The sequence below is a fragment of the Phodopus roborovskii genome, unplaced genomic scaffold (assembly GCF_943737965.1).
Source record: "Phodopus roborovskii unplaced genomic scaffold, PHOROB, whole genome shotgun sequence".
Taxonomy (NCBI): domain Eukaryota; kingdom Metazoa; phylum Chordata; class Mammalia; order Rodentia; family Cricetidae; genus Phodopus; species Phodopus roborovskii.
In genome coordinates, this window is record NW_026126459.1 from 14,857,031 (window position 1) to 14,884,531 (window position 27,501).

General features: G+C 36.6%; 1 protein-coding gene across 1 annotated transcript in view; it reads right to left on the bottom strand.

Annotated features, from left to right (window-relative positions):
- Positions 1-1,208: 1,208 nt before the first annotated feature.
- Abcd2 (ATP binding cassette subfamily D member 2) overlaps positions 1,209-27,501 on the bottom strand; it is a 41,223-nt gene continuing 14,930 nt past the window's right edge. Inside the window, exons 6-10 of the mRNA XM_051189695.1 lie at positions 25,583-25,728; positions 18,008-18,153; positions 12,641-12,725; positions 8,906-9,031; positions 1,209-4,337 (exon numbers count right to left, since the gene is read on the bottom strand). Of these exons, the coding sequence (XP_051045652.1) occupies positions 4,118-4,337; positions 8,906-9,031; positions 12,641-12,725; positions 18,008-18,153; positions 25,583-25,728 (723 nt within the window). The 3' untranslated portion in view covers positions 1,209-4,117. The remainder of the gene's footprint in view (positions 4,338-8,905; positions 9,032-12,640; positions 12,726-18,007; positions 18,154-25,582; positions 25,729-27,501) is intronic.

A 27,501-nucleotide genomic window follows, 5' to 3' on the forward strand; every position in this document is an offset into this window, starting at 1 on the left:
CACTTTTTAATTGTTTCCTACCTGCCATGTGTTTTCCGATGTGTGATGAAATTTAATGCATGACTTGAATTAATAGAATTAATGGAGACATTATTTAAGCAACTATTTAGGAAATGTTATGCACAATTTTCTACCTTTTTTTTTTTAAGACACAATCTTATCCTATAGTCCTGGATAGCCAAGGACCCACTATATAGGTCAGGATGTCCTAAAACTTATGGTGATCCACCTGCCTCTGTTTCCTGAAGGATAGAATCAGGTGTGAGGCACCACCCACCACACAATGTGCAACTAAAGTATATATAGTCCCAAACCTAAGAGTTACTTATAATACAGAAATAATTTACTTTATATCACTAAGGTAGCTTGAAGCACCTATGATAATCAAGGGGTTTTCTTGGTGATTAAAGATTTTTTCATGGTGATTAAAGACTTTATCTTAGTTACTCTTCTATCGATGTGAAAAGACACCACACCAGAGGCAACTTAGGACAAAGCATTTAATGGGGGGCTTGTTTTCGGTGTGAGAGGGCTAGTTCATGATCATAAAGATGGTAAGCATGGCAGCAGGCTGGAAGGCAAGATCTTATATCTTATTTGAAGTTGGAGGCAGAGGGAGACTGGATTTCATTGTGTGACCTCTTGAAACCTCAAAGTCCATCCCCACCCCCATGAGATACCTCCTCCATTAAGGCCACACCTCTTACTCCTTCCTAAATGTTCCACCAATTGGGACCCAAACACTCAAATATAAGAGCCTATGGGAACCATTCTCATCCGAACCAGCACACATGTTGAGCTCAAGTACTGGCACATGCATGCAGACTGGATGATGATGTGCTCACACCCACATTCTTGCTTAGCTTCATACTGATTTTTACCCTAAGATGTTTTTGTTTTCCTCATTCACTTTCATCCATACAGCTCAAGTTCGTAAGAGGAAAGTGGCTTCTGAAATTTTCATTAAGTGGTAAGATCTCTTTGCACCACATAATTAGAAAAGTCATCAGAAGTGAAGAAGACATATGTTTTTAATTCTAAACATGTACATCCCTGTGAAAGCTTTCATGAGGAGATATTTAAGGTTCATGTACAAACTGCCAGCCACTTCATGTGGTATAGCAGCACTGCAGTGTGCCAGGTGTGTGTAATCACTCTACACTCAAACCAGGGGCACTTTTTCTCACACAATGATTATGTCAGAGGTATCTCTTTAAATAAATAGTTTAATAACTTTTACCACGTTTATCACATCTCTAAGCATGTAACTTCCTCTGGGTTTCGGTTCTACCACACAACAAGCTTTTGGGGATACACAGGCAAAAACTATTCTGAACATCAAGATAAGCTATGCCTTTCACAAATACACACTTTTCCTTGGAAGTAATGACTCAAATAAAACCCAACACATTTGTCTATGCCTTTTTTGACACACCAAAAGTTGGGACAGCAGTTAAATTACCATCAAAGGAAAACAATTCCTGGATAAACATGGATAATTTGGGTTGGATTTCAAGTTAGGTCATCACCTTGCAATTCAAGAGCATTGTATAGAATATCCTGCCTATGAGAGTGCACACAGACTCTTTCTTGGCATGCTATTAGTGTGCTGCAGAGATAGAATGTCACATTTATATGGAAGGCAGATTGTGAGCTAACCTCCAAATAATCAAGCTCCATAAAGTTATACATTCTCCGAGGGAAAGAAAGTTGGACAGTTGAAGTTATACTTCATTTTCCATATTCATTCTTTTTTATGTTCAAAGAAGAAGATGGCTCAGGGGTCTCCATGTTTTCACAAGTGTGCCTGTTGGAATATCAGCTCTGCCCTCCTATTTTGGAAAGAATGTTGTTTACATCAGAGTCCCCCTCCATGACAGGATATTTGGTCTCAGAAAAAGAAATTCAGAAAATCTGTACACAGCAGGTCTTAAATGGTTTCATTTTAAATTATGAAAATTATAGTTTCAAATGTGAACTTTTAATTTTCCTCTGATGCCTTTAAAAGCTAATGTAGGATACTTGCTTCAAACATTTCCTCTTTAGTACTATAACTTGTTCCTTTTAAAGACAAGGGAATTGTTTTAAAATACAAGTGTCACCTTCTAGTCCCATACTTTCTCCAAAAAAAATCTTTAGTTTTTGCCTCATATTCCTAGTAGAAGTAGTAGTACTAGACAAAAGAAAAACTACTGATTATGACCTCATATTCTATTACTTCGTGTACAGTGGTTGCATTTACTGGTAATTCAAATTGTCCAGATTCTGTGGATTTGAATGGTTGGAAACACTGCAGTTTCTTCTAGCAATCATTGTGGATGGCTTCCAGGTAGTCAGTCTCCAAAATAGTCCATGACAGATGAGCATCTGCTAAGATGATGTCTAAATATGCAAACAAAATCCTAAGCCACTATAACTAGTCCTCTCAATGTTTCGTACATCATCATGCCTGAGAGGATGAAATTAAAGTATCAGTTATGCTGGGTACTCACATGCACACAAACAGATCAGATCTATTTCATATGACCTACTCATGTAGATTGTGTCTCATCATATTCAGTAACATGAAACTTATCGGGAGTATGATGTACTGCCCTTCTGATTGCTGATGCTGCAGATACCCCCACATCGAGGAGACATATATAGCTGCAGTGTGCTGACTGCCTAAGTTCGTTTAAAGTCAAACAGCCATGATCATTCCATTTCCCACCCATTTTTCATTTCTTGTAAACACTAGCTTAATAATAATACTAATATTGCCAATTTTCAATATCTTTACTATCTTTCAAATTTATTTATTTTTTAATGCTATGGATGTGAGTGTTTTTGCCTGAATATCTATCTGTATGAGTACCACATGCATGCAGGGCCCTTGGAGGCCAGAAGAGGGCATCAGACCCCCTGGAAATGGAATTAGACATAGTTTAGGAGCCACCATGTGGGTGCTGGCAACAAAATTCAGGTCCCCTGTTAGAGAAGCAAGTGTCATTTCTCCATACCCTCAATTGTATTTATTTATCTACTTTAACTTTTCCTTTATCCCTGTTCTGCCTACAATTCCACTTCTGGCCACCTACCTGGCTCATCTCATTTTTTTTGTTGATATTATAGCCCAGTTAAATTGAGGGGACAATAGTGGTAACAGCACTGAATCAGAGAGTCATGAACTTCATCTGATCTCTACATGTCTTCCAAGTCACATGATTAAAATAATCGTGAGTGTCTGTTTTCTCAGAAACAAATGAGCAAAAATTAGATGCCTCAAAAGACTGCCTCAAAGGCAGAGTAAAGTGAGATGAATGTGGAAATAACTATGAACTCCAGGATCCATATTTAGGATGGTAATCAAGTTTTTAAAATGCTTCTCTGGCCATCAAACAAGCAGTATTTCTGCATAAGAATTGAAGTAGATGCCACTGCAGAGACAAGCACAGCCCGGATGAGCATTGCTGGGATCCTCCTCTTCTGTGTGAACAATCAATCCTCTTTTTAAAAATAAAAGGGTTTTTAAATAAATATGTACAACACTCATTAAAGTTAATTGTTTGTGTATTAAGCTGCACAACGTCTGAAAATTTTATATACAGTACTTTGTACTTGTCTAGCCATGCCTGTTTTAAACCACTGTCATTAAAATACATTTGTTTCTCATATTGTACACAGTTTTGTCATTTTGTACACAGTTTAGCTGACCACCAGCTATAGGGATTATGGATTTCAGGTGTTGCACTTCCCATCGGTGGTGAGTGAGCTGAAACAGCACCCAGTGTTCTAATTCTGCACACCTGATGTCAATTCAGGTGCTTCCCTTATTGTTTTATTTTGGGGCTTTCTCGAATATGAAGAACATCAGACCACACGCATTGACGTAGAAGGTCCTGTTTTATAGGTGAGTTTGCCTTTCATTTAGGCATTAGTAGAAGTCAAGACTAATCTCGATTAATGCATTCACCTTTTTTTTTTTTTCTTTTGAAAAGTTACTGTATACTTCCTTGACACTGAAATCATACGAAACACTTTTTGCTGGCTTGCTTTCTTTGCACTTAACATACTGCATGCAGTAAAGAGAGTCTCCAGGGCTTTACCTTAAAGTTAGCTTAAAGCATGGCAAGATAAATCAGAGTGTATCCTCTTCATTTTGGTTTGTTTTCAACACCGAATCTTCTCCCAAAATTTGACATAGTTCATTGAGTCTCTGCTGCATTTTGGGAATTCCAGCTAGTTGAGACTCTAGCTTTTGTTTTTCTTCACTTAATGTTAAGCGGATGGCAGTGTCCAACTGTTCAAAGCGCCAACCTCCTTCGCCATCAAATTGTAATAAATGAGTGTGGTATTTCCTACAAAATTAAAACAAAACATTATTAACCATAATCTTGAAAAGCCATTTTAGTTATAGAATTTTCTAACTTGTGTTCAAAGACAAATTTTAGTAAAGGTGGATACACAAATGAATTTTAGTGTTAGATCAGAAATTCTTCTTGATGTTACAGAATTTATTTCATATTTGGAGTACATATAATTTACAAAGGAAGACTATTCTTGTACTAATTTACCCCCAAAACTGAATAAACAATAAAGCATTCTTGGAATGGTAGAAAATGAACAGACAGTACACAGAGATCACAAAAACAAAAGAAAGTAAGGGAAACACAAAAACAACTTATTTGTATGTAACACCATCCTCCGGGATGAATTCTACTTAAATAAGATTTTCTCAGTAATAATCATTTAGAATCATTTTTACATGTCTGTCCCAGGAATCTTTTAGAGACATTCTCTGTTACCACATAGATACACTCTTCTTTCATGGCTCAGATACATAGGAGTTACAGAGAGGTTCATAGATTTGTATTGAAAGATGGGAGGCAATCCATATCCTAAGAGAAGCTGACAGCACTACCAGAGGATTTGTGGGGTATGTGAAGTGAGTATGACTGGCAGAACTATTCCATGGCAAGCCACCTATACTTGGTCACGTAGCATAACTGGTTAATGATTCTTCAGTTTTTATGCCTTCCTTCAGTTTTTTTCATCTTATTATTATTTTATCAAGTAATTATTATTTATTATAACTAGTCAGTTATTCAAATTAGTTTCTGTCTTATGCATGGATGATAGATGTTAAGCTGTCAATAAACAGGTTGCAATCCTTATAAATCATAGAAGTTAGGAGCTGGCAATGGCAATGACCACATCTCCAAGACGGCACCATGCTGCTGGATGGCAGCATAGACCAAGACAGTGAGCACAGCTCTCAGTGCTGGCGGTAAAATAGCTGCCACCATCTTTGATAAACTGTGGCAGAAACAACTATGACTTTCATTTGTTGTTTTCCAGATAAAAGACTCGTGGCCAGAAAAAGATAAAGATTTACAGTAAAGACAGATTCACATTAAGAAAAAGCGCTAAGGTTTACAGTATGTTACCTATAATAGTAAAAACTTATAGTTAAGTTAGTTAGGTTTTCTAGATTCACAGAGATGTATTTGAGATGAATAGGCATTCTTCAAACCTTTCAAAGACCTACAGAATATGGCATTTAAAAAGGCTTAGGGTTTTTCTTGACAGTGAGACATAACTGCTCCTGGCAACACCACCTGCATCAGAAAGGAAGATGGACCTTGAAGAAAGGAGTTAAGAAGTTTGCTCCCAATATGGCAAGACTAGCCATTTGGACAAGATATTGCTCTTGTCTGGACTGTTTGACTTTATGCTGTATAAACTGGACATGCAGGACCCACAGAAAAGTGACTGCTGATTCAAGATGGACATTGCTACAGAGTTCCTACTTCATGGAAGAGTCTGCAGGACACAGAGAAAAGTGACTGACAAACTGCCAATACAAGAAGACAGTTTAAACTTTCCTGCTTTGCTGAAGAATCTGCCAGACACACTATGGCCTAAGGGCTGAAAATGGAAGATTACAGAAGAACTTCAGGTGACTGTCCAGGCAGTGAGTTGTCTCAGTCATTTCTAGAGTTTATATATTATCCTTCTGTGGTCTTTGATGGAGTTGAAGACAAATAGTTATGGTTATAGTTTTCCTTAGTTAGGGTTAAAGATAAGTTTCTTAGACTTTAGACATAGGAAGATAGGATAGATGACAGAATATTTTCTTCAAATCTTGCTAAATGTTAATGGACTAAATAAACATTGTTAACTGTGATTCTTATTTGATAACTGTTGTGTGATATATTTTGGTATGTTAAGGTTAAAACCCTTCTTTTTATTTTAGACAGAAAAGAGGAGATGATGGGAAATGTCATTTTGTAAATATGTTTCTCATACTGGTTAATGAATAAAGCACTGTTGGCTAATAGGAAAGCTAGATAGGCGGGAGTAGGAGACGAGGAGGAAAGAGGAAGGAAAAGGAGGAGTCAAGATAGCGAGTCTGGAGAAAGCAGAACCACCAGCTGCCTCTCCCTGGTAATACCACGTGGAAATACATAGAAATGGGTTAATAATTAAGACGAGCTAGCCAATAATTAACTAGTACCTGGCCAACAGCATTATATCAAATACAGAGTCTCTGTGCGTTAATTGAGGCTGGTGCAGCAGCGGGACAAGACCAGTGGCGGGAGGAAAACCATACTCATTACATACTAGTGGGGAGGGAAGGAACTCACAAGGAAGGGGACATAGAATAGATAACTATGGATGGATGGAAGGGCTGGAATGAGAGGATTAAATGGAGGGAGAAGGGAAGAGGAGGGTAAAGTGGGGAATATGGGAGGGACAGGTAAAACTAAGGGCCATTTGAGGGGTATGGAAAGCTATTACAATAGAAATTTCTTAAAATATATACATATATATGAAAGACATCTAAATGGAATCACCAAGTAATGGGAGAGACAAAGCTCCAACATCAGCATCTCTTGCTACCAAATGAAACCTCCAGTGCCAGGAATGGAATACATCTAATTGCATTGTTGGCCAAATGGGCCCCATGGAAACCCACAACAACTCAGGCCACATCAATCAGTTGCTTTCCATAGACTGATGGTAAGGTCCTATTATTGAAGACAGCACATAACTCATTAACTACAGAAAAGTCAAGCTGTTCTCTATCTGGATCCTTCACCATTGCTGACTAGTGTTCATGGTACTGGAAGGTACTCTGCACACTTTCAGAAAACAAAAGTAATACCATCCCAGCTATGAGCCCTGTGATTTACAATGCTGACCTGCCTGCATGTTATGCAGGGACGACAGTGGCACAAAAGTTGAGGGAGTGACCAACCACTATTTGATTGGATTTAAGGTACACTCCATTACATGGAACCCATTCCCAACACTGCTTGGATGGCCAAGAGCTTAAGACTAGATAGACCATAACCTAGGGGAAACCAAATACTACTATTCTACTAAAGGAATTAACAATAAAATCACCCCTAATGACATTCTGCTATATTCATAGATCAATATCTTAGCATCATCAAGCTTCCTCCTACAGTAGCTTGAAACAAATAGAGACTCATTACTGGACAATGTGTGGAGAGTAAGAGACCTTGGAACACACAATCCTGCACCAATGTCTCCCTCCCTCCCCCAGGGTTCAGGAAATGCTGTAGAAAAGGAGACTGAAAGATTTTAAAAGCCAGAGAGGAGAGAGAACACTGAGGAAACAAGGCCTTCTAGATACAATGGGACTGACGCACTCAGAGACTGCTGAGGAGGCCTAAGCCAGATGGGGCTCCAATGTTGAAAGAGAATAGCTCCAATAGCCCAGAAGCTATTTCTAATCAACAACCACCTGCAAAGAAAAACTACTTTTCCCCAAGGGAGTCTCACTGGGGATACAAACCACACTTTAAAACAGGCCCCATGTCCAGCAGTAGATGGCAAACACAGACCACACTCAAGGATTTTTGTCTAATAATGCTTTGTGTGGTGTGTAGTATTTTTAAAAAACCTTACATGTCTTTTATTTATATATTATTGTTTCTCATTTTGTAATTTTATGGGATTTGTGCATGAACAATTGTGTGTGTCTTACATCTGTATGTCTTTCTTATGCTTTTGCTTTTTGTTGATGTTGTTGTTGTTGCTCTTGTCTGTTTTCTGATGAAAGAGAGAAAGGGTGTGGATTGGGTGGGTATGGAAGAGGGGAGAATGTGGGAGAAGTTGGGAGAGGGGGAACTGTGATCAGAATATAGTGTATGAAAAAATATTTATTTTTAATAATAATAAAATTGAGTTCAAAATACTGACATTTCAACATATAAGACCATTTAAAAATTAAATTGAAAACAATGTACTTATATTTCAATAAGAAAATGCAAAAATTAAAAAAAACATAATCCTATCATCAAAATAGGAAGTCTAGGGACAGTGAAATACTGAGATGGCTCAATGGGTTAAAGGTCCTTGCTGAAAGGGTCATCCCCTTAAGTAGATAAGGCTACAAAAACAGTTTATTGTTTCTGACTTCTTTGATTCTTCAACACTGTTATGAGGGCTAAGGGAGATTTAACACGTGTTCCGACCTGACTCATTTTTTTTTCTTAAAATCAACAACAACAGCAACAACAAAAAATGATTTTTATATACTGTGATTCCTCTAGCGGTAATTTTGGAAATAGTAACTTATAACATTTTTCCTGGATTTTAAAGGAAACATTGAAATTATCTTTCACAGTACACTCTAGCACTATAAATACTTTTAGTTCAGATCAACCATCATATTCTTTTGTAACTTTTCAAAATGACTAGAAGGATATTCATTTCCACATAACACATTAAAGTTACATTAGACCAGGGGAGCTAAAGTATAAGGGGGAAACATCAGAGAAATACAGATAGAAAATAAATGAAATACCTTATACTCTACAGAGAAAAAAATTACCAAAGTTATCCCTTAAGATAAACAGCATCCATCCCAGAAGAGGATCCCAGAAGTACCTACCACAGAGAAGGTCTGTGTGTTATGGACAGCAAGGAAATCCCAGCCCCTAGAGCAGCCTGAAATATTTTTCCTTCAACATCAATGCTCACAGCACTGGTACATTCATCCAGCAACGCATACTTGGGTCTGAAAAAAAAATACAAATAGATTAGTGAATTTTTTTTCTGGAACTGTGTCTTTTTTTTGGACAGCAGTTATATCCTGACAACTTCAGAAGGTCTAGGGAGAATGTGACACTGGTCACAGTGTAAGTGATAAAGGAAAAGGCAGCTCTTTATTTTATCTATCTATCTATCTATCTATCTATCTATCTATCTATCTATCTATCTATCTATCCATTGATCGATCGATTTTATTTTGTTTTTCTACTTGGCCAGCAAACCAACAGAGCTTAGTTAATGGGACTAATGTCAACAAGTACACTTTCATTTGATGTTTTTATTCTAGTTTTGAAAATTAGTTTCAAAGTTTTCCAGGACAGTTTACACCATGAAATTATTATTTATTTATTTTTTTATGTTTAATTTTTAATTATTTTGATACTATAATTACATAATTTCACCTTCTCTCATTTTCCTCTCATGCCCTCCCATGTATCCTGTCCTGTTCTCTTTCAAATTCATGGCCTCTAACATTAAATCAGTAAAAATTTCTCATTTCACATAAATAATAACTCAGCATTGTAAGTTATAATCTAACATGTATTTGCTCATTAATAGGATTCTGTTGCCTATTCTGGAAATGGTGGTGAAGGCTAATAGATACAGGTGTTAAAGATGTTCCTAGTGCCCCATAGGACTGGAAACTGTTTAATGATCACTGCACCTTCCCCAAGACGACAGTGGAGTAGCTTATTATATATCAAATATTACTTCTCTCTGTTTAATTACTATTTGTGATTTTATTTAAATAGAAGGGTGAAGAAAAGTATACAAGAGAAAATTTAGGTAAAAATTTCTTTTTTGTATGAAGTTCTTTTTAGCTTTCTGTTGATTGTACTTTGTCTTGATTTTTAGAGTGCTTTGAACTGAAGAAGATATGCTATTTTGAAATAGAAAAAAAGTATATTTTATATTCTGTTGTTATAGTAACTCCTAGTCTAAGGAATGTAAGATGAATCACATACTTGTTTTTTTAGCAGGGTTTGGCTGTGTGTGTGTGTGTGTGTGTGTGTGTGTGTGTGTGTGTGTGTGTTTAAATATACCAAACAACATAGCTGGAATTGGACAGTTACAGAACTAATACTCACAATATTAAATGATGTCATCTCTTAGATTTGTGTTCCTTTTTTGACCCCTTGCTTTATTCCTAACATCATAGGATATGTGAAGGAGCAAACTATCTCCCAAACCGGATTTTTCTGGTCATTCTTTAAATATTAAATATTAAAGTTATAAGACTCTTATAAAGCATATTCTATAGTAATACTTAGTATAATTTCTGGCCAGAGTTCTCTTTTGTCATCAGTTCAGTCTTCCTATCAAAGCTCAGCATATGTTGTAACCTTATTGTCATAACCTTATTGTTGACCCCATGAAGATGGGAAGAAGCAGTTCCTCAACATTACTCTTTTTTTTTTTTTTTACATGTGTCCTCTGGAGCATGTGTTCTCCCCCCCCTGCCCCTTTTTAAATTTAAATTTGAAACAAGCTTGTTTTACATGTCAATCCCAGTTCCCTCAATCTCCCTTCCTCCCCTATCACTCCCACCAACCCCCATCCAATGCCCTTTCTGCTCCCCAGGGAGGGCAAGGCCTTCCAAGGGGAGTCTTCAAAGTCTGTCATATCATTTGGGGCAGGGCCCAGGCCCTCCCCAATGTGTTTAGGCTGAGAAAGTATCCCTCTATGTGGAATGGGCTCCCAAAGTCCATTTGTATACTAGGGATAAATACTGATCCATTACTAGAGGCCCCATAGACTACCCAGTCCTCAAAACTAACACCCATGTTCAGGGGGTCTGGGTTGGTCCTATGCTGGTTTCCCAGCTATCAGACTGGGGTGCATGAGCTCCCCCTTGTTAGGTCAGCTGATTCTGTGGGTTTCTCCAGCCTGGTCTTGACCTCTTTGCTCATCACTCCTCATTCTCTGTAACTGGGTTCCAGGAGTTTGGCTCAGTGTTTAGCTGTGAGTTCAACATTACTTTTGTTCCTTTGCTGTGTTAAATTGTCTCATTTATCTGATTCTTCTGCAAACGTGCTGCCTTCAAATCTTGTGCTTTTCTTCCTCTAGCTCACTGAATTGACTTGATTTTTACTCATTATTATGTTAGACCTACACCATTTCACAACCACAAATACCAATCATTCCAAATTACAGGTACTCAAAATATCAGGCTATCTTATTAACACAGAGAAATGGAAAACTGGTCACATTTGCAGTCTACCACATCACCCTTCACAGGCTGTGATGACGAGCATATCCCTGAGTGTTTATGAACAAAATCCATGGCAATTCACAGAGATGGGCTATGAATGTCAGGCTGCTGTTTGCTCTTGGATCTCACTGGAGAGTGCAACATTTCAAAGCCCATCACGAAAAGCCCAGAGTTGGTAAAATTTGGCTCCTTTTTTTTTTTTTTAAAGTACTCTCTATACATAAATACACACATAATATATGATTTCATTTATGTGAGGTTGTAAAGCAGATAAACCAGAACAGATATGGGCAAATGTAGAATACGACCAAAAAGGGGATTAAAAGCCATTTTCAAGGTAATAATAGCATTCTCTATCTTGGTTGAGCTGTTGGTTACATAATGTACCTACAAATTTTAAAAAATTATTGAATTATATACTTATAACACATACTTAGTGTATACACTTTACAATACTGATAATGAAAATAAAGCTATGTATTATATAATAATTAAGAGAGGCATATCATAGCATATGAAACTAAGGAAGGGCTATAAATTATAAACTATGAAACAGACGAAGACAATTAAGATTATCACCAACTTGTGTGTACTAAGAGCAGGAAGAAATTTATTCAAAATTTTAACAATGCTCTTGACAGCTAATGAGCTAGGAAGTTTCTAATTCTTTTTATTTATCTGTGTTTTTCTAAGTAAATATATAATTATGACATTCTCCTAGTGGTACATAATATGTGCTATCATCTTATAAAGTAAAACATTTAGAGTCTAATGCAATAAAAAGTAAGCAAATCTAGAAGTATAAATTTTACATACCTTTAATAAGATACATTTTTAAAATATGTCTTTCAGTTCCTCTGTCTCCTCCTACTTTTGTTTTATTACATGTATTTTCTTGTATGAGTTTGAGTGTGCACATCATAGTACATGTGGAAGATAGAGGACAAGGTGCACTAATTGTTGGGCCTCTCGTTCCACCATGAGTCCAGGGCAGTGGTTCTCAAGCTGTTGGTCATGGCCCCTTTGGGGCATATCAAATTTCCTTCATATCAGATATTTATGTTATGATTCATAATAGCAGCAAAATTACAGTTATGAAGTAGCAATGAAACAATATTATGATTTGAGGTCATCACACCATGAAGAGCTGTATTAAAGGGTCACAGCATTAGGAAGGTTAAGAACCACTAGTCTAGGGGATGCAACTCAGGTTGTCATTTGTAGAAGGCACCTTTAACCACTGAGCCATCTCTCCAGTCTCCCAGTTAGGTATGATTTAACCTAAGATGGGACTACTGAATCCTAGTGACTACTTTGTTATGTTGGTAATGGATCAGAGTTTTCTGAACACAGCACACTTACTTATGATAAAACATCCGTGCCATACCCATTCTCTGCTTTTCTCCTCCTGATAGGACATCTTTCCAGTCCATAACAGCATCCCATCCTAAAACATAAACAAACAAACAAACAAATACATACAGTTTATGGATATTTTGTTGATTTGCTGCTACTTCTATTCTAGTGATTCCTGGCCTGTTTTAATTGAAAATAAGAAGAGCTTTGTATTTCATAGAGCATGTGGATGGATTCCAGAGCCATATGCATGAGTATTTAATTTTAAATATAATATTCTTTAATGAGTAATCATTCCTTACATCGACAGACATCTTGGAAGAGTTGTAAACACTGGTACTCAGTAAAATCCATTTGTTACTCAGTCTGGGCATATGTTGGTTTTTAAGGGTAATGGGAGAAAATTACATAGGACAATTGCTGAGCCCTAAAACAGCGTGGGAGGAGCTAAGTTAAACAGTTCCCACATACCTGACATTTTATGCAAGTCTTTTCACTTTTCTACAGCTTTGTGTTTTGTAAGTGTGTAATGCAAAATTCATGGAGCAATGGACACATCTAAGTTTATAGTTACCTATTAAAGCTAAAGTCTATATTTAGGTTTATTTAATGTTTCACAGTGTATGCAGCCTGTTAAAAAATTTTAATTACTGATAGCTTGACAATAATTTACAAAGCAATCTTCTATTTTTAAGATTAAGGGATATATAGGAAAACTATTTTTTATGTTTTATGAAAATAATACCATAAAATTTTAAATGAAACCTAAATTTCAGAGTGTCATATATTATGGCCATACTTTGGAAAATTTGCATACATATACCAGAGAATGGAATTATAAGAGTCTTTTTTTTTCTTCGAGACAGGGTTTCTCTGTATTGCTTTCGGAGCCTGTCCTGAAACTAGGTCTGTAGACCAGGCTAGCCTCGAACTCACAGAGATCCACCTGCCTCTAACTCTTGAGTGCTGGGATTGAAGGTGTGTGCCACCAACTCCTGGCAAGAGTCTTATTTTGCAAGTTAACAATTTGTAATATTTGAATTTTTTATGGCTATCTTACATAAATAACTGGAAAAGATTACATAAGAACAAAGCCAAATTCTACTTCCAATTCAGAGAAGAAAAAGACTGCCCAAACTTGACAAATTCTCAAGGCAGCATTTCCCCATTGTCAGTGTTCAGGATTTAATTATCCCCTTGGAGAAGGGCTACACTCCATGTACTCATCACCCTCCCTCAGCTGTCTTTCATCTTTATTAAAATTTCTAAATAAACTTGAACATAGGCCATAAGGAAGAATTAGAATCCTCATTGTTCTAACTCTGAGTGCCTGAAGAAACAAATTACCAGATCAATTATTTAATTCTTTTGCTAATTAAAAGGAAGAATATGGATTCATTTTTAGCATGCAAAAGGTCAGAATCTTTGACAGAATAATATATGTTATTGTTAAATCAGAATTTATCTTTTTCAAATGTTTTCTTCTTTTAGGAATTATTATTATAAAGTTTACTAAAAGTTTTAGAAAGTGTAAAATTAAACCACACACAGTGAAACTTGCCTGTAATCCCAGGATATGATCAAGGACAAGAGGGTCAGAGCTGGGGGCCAGCCTGCACTATACTCTGATACTCTATTTCAGAAAAAAAAGCCCTAAGTTGTAAATAATAAACTAAACCATGTGGGAAGATAATAATTAGAGAGAACAAGGATAGAAAGACTATTTTAAAGATATATTATAAATTATTTTAAAAATTTGAACAACATGAAAGTGTTTGCAATTACAAAACTTGGAAATAAAATAATGCAGGGTGGGGAGCAATCTAGGAGGACTGGGAGGTGGAGAATGAGAGAGGAAAATGTAAAACTGGGACCAGAGAGATGATCTGTGGTTAAAACATGCACTGCTCTTTTTGAGTGCCAGCACCCATGTCAAATGGCTCACAACCACCTGAAACCTCAGCTCCAAGGGACCCAACATTCCCTTCTGGCTCCCCAGGCACCTGTACCATTACCTCACAATGTACATACACAAAAGTAGAAAGGACTCTTTGAAAAATAATCAATATAGTAGCATCTACAGTGAAGGACTTTAGCATTATTTCCCATTGACAACATCAAGTCAGTATCTTCAGAGGGATCGCTGTTCATTTCCTTGAGTAAACTTTCTGTTGAAATAATAATTTTATCTGACCAAACTTTACAGCATGTATGAAACGCTAGTGATGACTTGAGGAAGAGATTTAGCACTATGAAGGAATGCTCTGGTAAGAATGACTTGTTCCCTGAACTGAGAAACAAAGCATGAGAGAAAAGGTTTCAAAGGAAAAGGTAATTTTTACATATTTTATTAAATTGCACCCTTTGCTCTACTGAACCCAGTGGGCTCCATCAGCATCTTAGGCAGCAACAGCCATAATGCCTGATGCTCATTCACAGAGGCTAAGAGAGCTAAGAAGAAAATCATTTCCCTGCTTCCTGAAGATGTATAAACTTTTCATTTGTTTCTGTTTGTTCCCCTTCTCCTCTTTTCTCTCTTGTAACCTGTTTATGGGAATGAAATGTAGGTCTTGCCTCCATTCTTTGCTTAGCAAAGAATTAGCTAATCTAAATAATTCCAATGGAAAGTTATACACAAGTAAGTTGAAGTATTTTCCTGTATTGCATAGCAGTTCTCAAACTGTGGATCATGACCCATGGGGATGGAGGGGCTGTCTATTAGATAACCTGCATATCAGATTACATTTCATAACAGTAGCAAAATTACAAGTTGTGAAGTAGCAACAGAAATCATTTTATGGTTGGTCTAGGCTGAAAGAGTATCCCTCTATGTGGAATGGGCTCCCTCAGATGAATACTGATCCATTACCAGAGGCCCTATAGACTGCCTAGGTCTCCTAACTGACACCCACGTTCAGGGGATCTGGGTCAGTCCTATGCTGGCTTCCCAGCTATCAGTCTGGGGTCCATGAGCTCCCCCCCATTCAGGTCAGCTGTTTCTGTGGGTTTCCACATGGGGGAGGGCCTAGGCCCTGTTCCAAATGATGTGACAGACTTTGGTGATCCCCCATGGAAGGCCTCATGCTCCCTGGGGAGCAGAAAGGGGATGAGATTGGGGGGGGTCTGTAGAAGGCATGGGAGAATGGGAGGGAGAGTTAACTGGGATTGATATGTAAAACAAGATTTATTCTAATTTAAATTTAAAAATTAAGAGAGAAAAAATAATTTTATAGTTGGGGGTCACCACACATGTGGAACTGTATTAGAGGGTCACAGCATTAAGAAGGTTGGCAACCACTGTCCTTAGATGCACTGTGTTTAAAGATTAAGTAAAACTAGTTTCTTAGGAAAGATATATTTGGTTGAAATTACATAATAGTTCTTATGTCTAAAAAGCTAAGAGACAACAGAACAGGTCATGCCTAGTGTTGAACACTGTCTTCTCAAGTTAATTCTGCATTTGAATTCTGTTCTTCCAGCTGCTATGTGAATTAATGCAAAGTAACTGCCCTGAATTTAATCTGTACAATGGAGATAGCCATGCATCAATGAACTTCCTTGAACATTGAGTGGAACAATATGTACTTGTTTGAACATGGCATTTTCTGTGCAGTATACAATACACCATAAATGTTCCTATTATATCATTAAGGTCCAGAGACTCTTAACAATAAAAAGAAAAAATAAATTTTGTTGTTTGTTCAAAGCAAAGGGATATAAAACTCTAGGCTGGGAATTTAAAAATAGTTCTAGAACTTCCTGACTTCTGGAAAATACTAGAATATTTCATGTTTATTTTAAATTTCTATTTTAATCATGGGATTCAAAACTTAATTAGTTTGCCCATAATATGGAGAATTTATACTGTCAAAGTATTTTGAAACTGGGAAGGGATTGACCACCTGACACTAAAGGAAAAATCTTTCCTCAGATAGCAGTCATCATACATAGAAATACAGTCATATCTGTCTTGCCTGATTCATTTACTTATTAGAGGGATTAGGTCACTAGTCATGTTTACTTGTTATGCATGTGCCACCACAATAATATTACTCATATAGTTTCATTTAGTATTCACAGACACCTTGAAAAAAAATGTATCACCATTTTACCATTGAAGACACAGAAACCAATGCTAACTAGGATTTAATTCTTTATTCTGAGTCCAAAGCCCATATTCTCAAGGACGGTAATATAGTGCTTCTGCTTCTTTTTTCAAAATAATGTAATTAGGTCAGGAGAAAAGAGCATGAAATCCATGCATACACAATTCAGCACAGAATTCTGGCTTGCTTTTTTAAATATTTCTTTTTTGGGGGGGCAATTAAATCATATGACTTATCAAAATAGTTGAAAGCATAACTTTTAGGAAATAGTTGAATTGATAGCTCATATGTATACATATTCCCACTCTTTCAAATATGTCTTATTCTAAAGAAACCTACTGTGAAGAAGTTTTACATGCTATTTAATCTCTTATTTCTTGCATATGTGTGTGTGTGTGTGTGTGTGTGTGTGTGTGTGAAAGATTGTAGAACTGAAAACAGACAAGTTGTGTAAAATCCACTTTTCAAAATTATTATATTTATTATAAGCTGAGAGATCTCAGCAATCAAATAGTTCACTGTGTACTTTACATACATCTAGAATGACTGACCTAAGGAATTCTTATATATACATTTAAATACCAAGGTCTTTGAACACTAAATGTGGTGTTATGGTGACTGGTAAAAGTGTACTGTGTCATATTAATTACAAGACAGGCAAAACCAGGATATCTATAATAAAAAAAGAACTCTCTACTTACATTTTTATGCTCTGATAACATCATATATTCAAAAGTCACAGACTTCATACACGCCTGGGACAAACATCGCTAATGTCACCTTGACTAACATTGGAGTCACCCATTTTGTAGCATGCCTCTGTGTCTCAGTGAGAGAGATTCCAGAGAGAATTGACTGATAGAGAAGACTAGGTATGCAACTCAGGAAGGGCAATGGGGGAGGAGAGGAAAGCCAGAGGCTTTCCCAGGTGAGGGCTGTGCTAAAACACATCCTCTGAACCGCTACCAAGTGACACCCTGGAAACTTTCAGCACAAGAGGACACCCATCCCATAGGCTGTTTCTGTTGGGTATTTAGAAATTAGTACAAAACCTAAGTTTATTTATTTAGTTGATTATTTTGAGATAAAGTTTTGATGTAACCCAGACTTGTTCCAAACTTGCTGCCCAGGGGAGGGTGAATGAGTTCTTGGTCCTTCTGTCTCCATGCCCTAAGCATTGAGATTACTGGTGCACACCATCACACACAACCCAAACTTGCTATGTAAATAAAGTTAAACCACACTTCAAAAAAATAACATTTTCTACCTCCTTCTCTTTGCACTATGTGGTAGAGGTGGACACTGTGCAGAATGCCTTCTAGGTCTTGGTCAGTATACCCTTTTTCATGCATGTCATCCACTGAATCGGGATAGATGACTTGATCACGTAGACTTCCAAGAGACATGTATGGCCTATAAAATACCAAGCACATGTGAGTCCTGATGCAAAGTATGTTAGCTGTCCCACAGTGACATCCTGCTGGCTGGAACACTGCAGACTTTAAACCCTCAGTTTATAGGGTTACATTGTGTTTCTTGGAGAGACTTCAAAGTAATATCTGGTTTATAAAAAAACACTGAGATATACATACAGAAAAGCTCTTTATAAGAAACCATTTGATATTTTCTGCAACAAAAACTATACTTCATTTCACTATTATGCTGACTATTCTTGTTTGTCCACTTGATTAAATCTGGAGCTCACTAAAACCCAAGTGTCTGGGTACAACAGTGAGGATTTTTTTTTCTTATTTAAGTAATTTGAAGTGGGAAGACTCACTTTCAATCCCAATCTTTTGATCCCACCTTTAACCTGGGCCACACCTTCTGGTGACAGCCTTAATATAGGGCACAGAAGCATTCTCTCTTTGCCTGCTTGCTGTCACTTTCTCTGGAAAGTTCCTACTTCTTTGGGATTCTGGCATATACTGAAGAGCAGCTGAGTCCAAGCTTGTAGACTGAACATCTACTGAATTATTGGACTTTCTGGAAAATTCTGATTAATACAGCCATATTTGATAAAGATTGTTCCTGTACATCTAAAATTATTCACTTTAACACAAAACTTGGAGTGTTGACAGCAGTGTAAACAACCAACTGAAAGTCACAATATTATTGATAATAAAATATAATTAATATGACATTGGTTTTCTTGTTTATTAGACTAACAACAACAACAACAAAAAATCCAACAGCTTGATAATTCAGTCAGCTGACTGGTCCATGGGAAAAACAGATGTTTCCCTATAATGGTGAAAATCCAGCCTCCTTGGAGGAAATCTGGCAAATTGACATGTCATTTGCCATTTGACCTACTTCCGGGAATTTTCTTGGAGGATATACTCCTAAAAATGCCAAAAAGGAAAACTTGACTAAGCTTACCCATTACAGTGTCATCTGCATTTTCATAATAGTCAAAGCCAAGTTAAAGGAGCAGGCAGAGAGAATCCTTAAATCAACAATGTGTACCTACAAAGAGAACCTCTATCTGTACCTACTACGAGGCACTACAGAGGCCAGGCAGATACACAGGAAGTAACACAGAGTGAATTCTGTTGTCATCATTCAGCTATGAAGGAAAGTGTGAAAGCAGACATGCTGACTGATGCCAAATCAGGATGTCACAGCAGCTCTGTCATGCTGACTGATAGATGACTTGTCTTTGCCAATGGCATCCTGCTGAGGAAAGGTTAGCGACATACCTGGTCTATATCCACTAGATGTCAGCAGCATCTCCTCAAACAGAATTTTAAAAATTGTCTACAAGTTTCCACAATGGGACAAATACCCCTTGGTCATAAAGCTGTCCCCAGATGAGAAACACTGGTAGACAGTATGTCATCTTCTATGAAAAGAAGATGATACAAATACACACATTTTGTTACACCTACAGAGGGAAACAGGAAAAAGCAAGCCAGAAACTTGTGTGAAAAAGTCACCCAAGGAGGTGAAATGAAAAGAGAAAACATACCCTCTCTAAATATATTCTCTCTCTGTCTCTCTCCGTCTCTGTCTCTCTCTCTGAAACAGGGTCTTACTATGCATCTCTGACTGTCCTAGAAGACTGTTTCTGTAAAGCAGGCTGGCCTTAACTCACAGAGTTCTACTTGCCTCTACCTCCCACTGCTGGGGTTAAAGGCAGGCACCACATCTTTTCTATGCAAATTTTGATTTTCTACCTTAGAGTAAAGCAGAGATGTAAATGCAAAGAGCGGTCCCATCACACGGCACAGTCCAGACTGCAATGATGAAAAACAAAAAAAGCAAAAGCAAAAACAAAAACATCTATGTATCCAGTCCATGAGTGCCTCTTAAGGCCTTGCCATACACCCTGACAAAGAGCTAGTATTTGATGAAGTCATCATTTCCATCCATGATTCAGTATACAACACTTTATGCTATACAGTGTGAGTAATGGCTGTGATAATAGACTTCAGAGAGGTGGTTCTGGGAGAGACTTCTAATCTCACCATTGTAGTACTGTCATTGGTCTGATTTGTCTGTGAAGTCGCTTATTTTATTCAATTTTTCACGATTGCAGAATAAAGCAGTTAAATAAAGTAATGTAGTAAGATTGTTTACTGTAACATAGGCACAAGGGAAGGCATTCAAGTGATCACCATTTAAATAAGAAGTTCATTTCTCTTGCGGTCCCTAAGTGAAAACAAAACAGAAAGGAGCAGCAGAGTTGTAGCTCACTGATTGAGCAATTGCCTGTCATGCAGTGCTAGTTGTTCCCCAGCCATGAAAAAAAAAATCTCGTAAAACCGACAAGTAAATACAAAATAATTCCCCTTTGTTGGATAATTGTCTACTGGGTTTTATCCCATAGTAAGTTTTATTATACTTAAATATGATTGATGAATAATAGGTTTCTGTGTAGACATTAAAGATAGATCCTAAGAAGTACTTCAAGTTTATGTAGAAGCTTTTCTTTAGTAACATATAGTTCACTGGTGCAGTTTACAGAGCTTCTGAGGACTCACAACACCGAGGGTAGTCAGATGCCTTCATTGTTAGGAAATAGGGCAAACCTGTAACTTCATCAGAAGACTTAAGATTTTTATAGACTCTTCAAACTCAGCTAATTTCCTCTGGTTCACTGAGAGATTTATCTTAAAAGGGTTCTTTACTGATGGAGCAAAATAACTATAGCTTTGTAATGCTTCATTTCCTACTCAGTTTTCAAGATACTAATAGAGATAATCTGAAATATGTAGGCCTGGAGTAAAATTTGATCCTCCTGGGAAAGAATTTTAGCAACAAATTGTAATTGTTTTTCTGTGAAATGTTACCTCTGCACTTATTTTTAAAACGATTAACTGTCATAGTAAAAGTATCTGAGGTCAAATCCATCCCCAATAATTATATTTTTATAGTTATTAATTATGAAAAGCATCTTAAATATTTTACATTTTGCTTTAGACTCTCATTTTCCTGTGTTAACATAGAGCTATTGGATATTTCTTTTTTATATAATTTATGTTTGTCAGATTTTTCTGGTTTTTGATTATTCTATATTTGAGACAAAGGAGGAAAGAAGAGAACATGGAAAATTATAATCTCTATCTTTGTGCTCAGAGTAAAAAACGTTTTAAACTATATAGTTTAACTGGACAATACTGATAAAAATTCAACATATTAAACTCTAAGGCATGGAGTCTAAAGTTGAAGAGTAATGTGCCATTTCTCTAGCTGTGTGACCAAACAGTAAGAAGGTGGAGCAAACCATGAATACTCACTGTCAATCACTGAGAAATGCACAGGTTGAACCAATCATGCTATCATGCTTTTTCATGCACAGCAAGCTCAAGATTTGAGTTCTGAATGCATAATATCATTCCTAACATTTTTATATTTTTTTAAAGCAAACTAAGCAGTACTCAAAAGAGATATTTACTTTTATGAAAATTACATCATCCAACTTTTTACATCTAGTCATCTAGTATTCATAAAGCAAGGAATTAGCCCCAAGAATGCTACTGAGCCTTTGTCACTGATTCAGCAATTTCCTTTATAAAAAGAAAATGTTAATTACGGACATTTATCCTCCACAAAGAGGATTAGGCAACAAACCCAGTGCAAGTAACAAAGCAGACAGATGGTCCATAGTGTAAGATGCTGGGCGGATTTGCCAATAGAAAGGAAATCTGTCAGTCATTCTGTACTGGGGTAAAGCTCAGTGGGAGGGTATACTCTGCATGCATGGGGCCATGCATTCAACACAAGCACGCCCCCACCTAAGTAGAATCTTTTCTATGTTTCCTCTTCTTTCCTTCCTTCTTTCCTTCCTCCCTTCCTTCCTTCATTTCTTTCTTTCTTTCTTTTTTCTTTTCATTTTTGAGATGGTTTCCCTGTATAGCCCTGGCTGGCATAGAACTCACTCTGTAGACCTAGCTGGCCTTGAACTCAGAGATCCATCGTCTCTGCCTCTTGAGTGCTGGGACTAAAGGCGGGCACCACCACCACCAGGTTTAATACAATCCTTATGAGTGCAATCTTTCTCTCATTTCCCCAGTGTTTTATTCCTCAGAGTCAGAGTCAAAGATGCACATAATTTGTATATATTTATGGGACTTTTGATAGATGACTGTAGGAGGTCTAACTCTGTCTCTGAATGTTTGATGCAGTATATGTCAAATAGTTTTGAGTGGTAAGTCTTCATTAGCACTTCCCTCCTGAGATATTTCTTTCAAAGAAGAATAGAGAGATGGGAATATTTGAAATATAATTCCATGCTGGGTTGTGCCCAACTATAGACAATTGCTGAGAAGCGAGTGTGACATACACAAACCATCCTCTGGGGGTTAACTAAAACAGAATAAAGGGATGCAAAGTGGCCATCCTGTCATTCTTCCTTCCTTCCTTTTCTATAGGTTCTCCCAAATCCCATATTTCAATGTCTCATTTCAATGACTGATAGGGCATTGATAGTATTGATCAGCAAGAAATATAAATGGAATACATGCAAATCTGGCTTTGGGGACTGTGACTTCTGTAGACAAAAACTCTCCAAGGGGTAAGTATGTGAGTAATAGGCCAACTATTAGTGAAGAAATGAAAGCAAGAACAAAGGGTCAAATGCCCGTCTTGAGGCTTGGGAAGAAGAGAAAGAACACCAAGAATTGGCAAAATAATTCAGAAGATACATCCAAGTGGAAGATGCTTCCTGAGAGTCATGAAAGCTGGTCTATCATGGAGTGATGAGCATCTGCCATTTGATTACGGTACATAGTCGTATAGTACAGGACATTTGATATCAGTTTGGAAAGTGCCAGAATAGGTCTCCAGGTACTACTTCAGTAAAACCCTCACATCTCACAATTTATCATCCCATAAAAGGAAAGAGGTTAAGGCACTTTTCGGACAAAGCATGCTGTCCTAAAACTTACAGATGCACCACTTATTATATTCTGTCATTGATGAAGACAGGGTGAGGGAAAATGGTTTGGACTCAGTTTATACAGAACAGCTCTGTCTTCTTGTACCAATGCCCAGTTCTCCAAAGATCTGGCTCTTATTATTAACATTGCTAAAGCATTAGAAGACACCAACTGGGAGGATGCTGGGGCGATTTCACAATTTCTCAGGAATTCATGTTTCCCAACTTATAAAGTGAGCCAGAGTAGCATTTTTGTTTGGGTCTCTGTGTGTGAAGGCTTGGTCAAAAGCCAAGTTTGTGCTCTTCCCCAAGTAGTTCCCTTTTTCTCACTACACGATGTAAGAAACTCACTGTCACAAAACCTACTCCATTTTCACCAACAAAAGCAGCAATGTATTTTACATTTGATCACTGCATACAGAGATCCATTCTCTAAGAAGAAATACTTTGATCACAGTAATTAACTGTAAAATCTGCTTAATGACTTACAGAGTCCATACTTAGGCATGAAGTCTTTGTTGGTTTTTCTCCCAAACTAGTAGTTAGCTTACATTCCATTGCTAGCAAGGACTGAAAAAAATTAATCATAGCAGTCATGTATGTGATGATTTAAGTTCAGTTACTCACACATATTTTAAAAAAGGTCATACTGTTATTTTCTTTTACATAATAAAATCTCCTGTGATCATTCCAAAACTTAGTTGATAAAAAAATCACTGGCTTTTAGAATACAAGAAATAAATGCTACAATCATACTTCCTTAGTTTACATTTGTGTCTTAAGTGAATAGTAAGCAAAAGTGGAAGGAACATGGCTGTACAAAAGTCTTAAGTGTAAATATGATTCCCCATGCCTCTAGATGCAAGTAACTAATGTTAACTGACTTAAAACAATACTCATTTATGAATTAAAATATAGACGACTCTTGCTTATTTTTCTCTTTAACTAGGTTGGAGTTTGCTCAGGCAAAAATATATTTCATAACAAAAATTTCCTAATGACTACTTCTGTTTATTGTAAAACATTGTGGTTAGTTCACTCTGAGGGTAAAGGTTAATTTATTCACTTTCATAAACTCATTCATTACTAGAAAACTCTTTTCACTTTATCAAATGTGTATTCAAAAAGCATTTTATTAATATAATATAATACATGAAATATCTAACGGGTAAAACATAAACTTTATTTGTGCGCTTTCATTTTCATCAAGAATTTGTTTCTTGGTTGACCATTTTTCTCATGTTTTTGTACCTTATGTTTTAAGTACAACATTTAAATAATGCTACTTACTACATTCATTTATAAAACTTAAAGTGAGGCAGTAAAGCGGAGGCTACCCAAAGGACAGGAAAGAAAGTGTTTATGATGTCACAGGCCATTAGAGTTGTTTAAAACTCAGGTACCAACATTTCTCATATTTAACATTTTCAGCTAACACATTTCTTCTCCTTCCTATACACCAGATAGCATCCTGCTGCTACTGCCCTGAGTCTTATTTGAAAGAAAATGAATTCACAGACCCTCACGGCTGCTTATGGTCTGAGTTTCAGACCAAATGGCAGGATGGTAGCACCATTTCGCAACAAAGAAAAGGGCACTAAAGTCTGTGATACTGCCTGGCCTCAATGTGACATGTACATGTGCTCCAGCCCTACACTTCCATCCTAGGTTCTCTGTCACATGCCTCAGTGAAGTCCTCCAATTCAGAGGGAACACCATGTCCTGCCTGTTTCACACACAGGATGACTCAGAGGCAATGTGTGTAGTGCAATGTCTATTGAACCTGGGTGATGCTTGAAGAAATCATGAGGCTGCAGAAACTTATTTTTTTCTTTATAGCTAATTTTCTCTCACCTACAATAAATACTTCAAATTCCCAAGTATATAACTCTGATTTTAGATATTTCCATGTTGTTATGAAGGAAGATGGCTAAAGATTTGTTCAAAAAAATGATACTTTCCATGCTTATCTTATTCTCATTCTTAAAATAATTTTTAACTAAGGTAGTTAAGATTATTAATTATCTATTATAATCACAATAAAGACTTTAAGGAGGCTCTTAGGCATGAATGGAGAATTTTAGGACACATTAGTATATGTAGCATGATGGAAAGACCTGAATAGAACTAAAATATTATATTTTTATCTGTAAGAAGATAATGTGACATCAAATTATTCTTTGGATCCATTTATTCTTTCCCAAGACATCTAAAGCCTTTGAATATTCTTAGTATCCTGTTAAGCATGAAAACTACAAGAAGTGGCACTGATCCAGAATCTATTATAGTCAAAACAGTAAAAAAAAAAGAACTCTGGGGACAAGTGAACTCATTCCTATTTACTCAATAGCTGCTCCCACTGAAAATACCCTTGAATGAGCATAAACGGAAGAGCCCTAGGAATGAACACAATTCCAGAGCGAAAGCAATCATTTTCATTTTCTATGAAGAATGTCTTACCTCTGTGGAATATAAAACATGTGTTGTGGAGGTGGTTTATAGAGGATGCCTTCATACACAGGCCATAGCCCACTTAAGATTCTGAAGAGAGAGCTTTTCCCACAGCCATTGGGACCCGTAATCAAAAGATGCATCCCTTCTTCTACCTAAAGTCAGAAGTAAGATAATTAGCTGCAATATTTAGTAATTATTTCATTTGGTAGCATTTAAAGGTGATTTTAAAAATTCAATCACATGACAATATTGGATGATAAAGAAATCAAAGAAAATGTATCAGGATGAGAACATCAAGGTTGGCTTGACTATTCTCTGATGCTAAAAGTATCTTCTCTGAATGAACAATGGCTCTTCAGTACTTCAATTGAGATATTGCTATCAGATCTAATCACATGTAAAGAAATGAGCTACACATGGAAGAAGATGAGCCATAAGACCTAAATTAAAAATACATTAAATTTCATTTTACTTACATTACTATTTTATTAAATTTATATAGATCCAAATGCAACTGAAAATTGAATATACTAAAAGAATAGTTATCCAAGGAGCTAGATGGGCCCTTAATTTTTTACTTTAGTGTCTGAAATGCTACAAAAGCATTTAATCAAGGCGGAAATGTCATAAAAGGGCCAATTTCTATCAGTTCTTAGAAATTTAACGCTTTAAAAAAAAGTTGGAAAACATTTTCGTATTGATATTTCCTTAGCATAATTTCCCAGTAAATTCTGAGTAAATACTCACATTTTGTTTTCTTTTTCAGTAAGTCAAAATTTTAAGTTTGAGGACCAACAAAAGGATGAAAATCGATTTTCTTAAAAAGTATATATTTCCCAATCAATACTGAAGCACAACTTTTATGCTATTCTCGTGAGATTAGAACTGAAACACAACTTCCAGAGGCAAATATAATAACAAACAGTATGTTGTAACAAAATACATCTTCATAGTATCATAACAGTCTGTAAGAGTCTCCCACTGGATTATTGATTATTTTCTATAAGAGATTGAACTCTGGGTTTTTCTGCAAGGTGTGATGGCTCTACAGTGGCATAGTTAGAAAACAGCAATATTCAGACCTTGCCACCTGTTTATTTGGAAATTAGAGCAACAAGAACCAATATTATATTACCTATACTGACAAAGCAACAACAGAAATACAGAGCCATATAAAAATCACAGATTGCTTTCATTTCTTTGTTTTCCAGGGTGAGGACTGAACTCAAGGCCTTTACATGCCAGGCAAACACCCTACCCACTTAGTTTTATCCCTGACTAAATTGTTGAAGTATTAATATATAATAAAACATTACATATTTGCAATGACTATATAATTGGTACTCATGTCATATCCTAATAATAAAACCATCCTATAGGTTTATAATGGAACAATAAATCCTGTCCATACAATTACTTTACAATTTATTAACAAGATTATGTTCAGTGTATTTCATCCTCTCTTTTCAACATTTAGTAACCTTCATCAATTGCAAATATATCTCTAATAATTAAGCCTATGCTAAGATCTATTCCAAAACCATTAGTATTATGATGTTCATAATTTGATTATGTAGTTTGGTCATGCCTTTGTTCACACATAGCTCAATTGTCCTCATTTTAGTTGATATGGTTTGACTCTGAAATGTCTTCTATAGAATCTATGGGGTCACTAAGTCTCCAATTTCTGGGACATTTTGGAAGGCAGTGGAAAGCCTCAGACATGAGTCCTACCTGGAGGAAGAAGGTCATTAGGATCATGTGTCATCAGACTCTTCCGTGGCCTGACCCTTTGTTCATTCCTTCTCTCTACTTGTTATCTAGCTTGCAGTAAAGACTCTCCTTTGCTATACATCCATGAAAGATGTTCAGCTATTTCTCAGGCCCAAAGCAGTGAGACAGCTCAACCCCATATAAATCCCCTA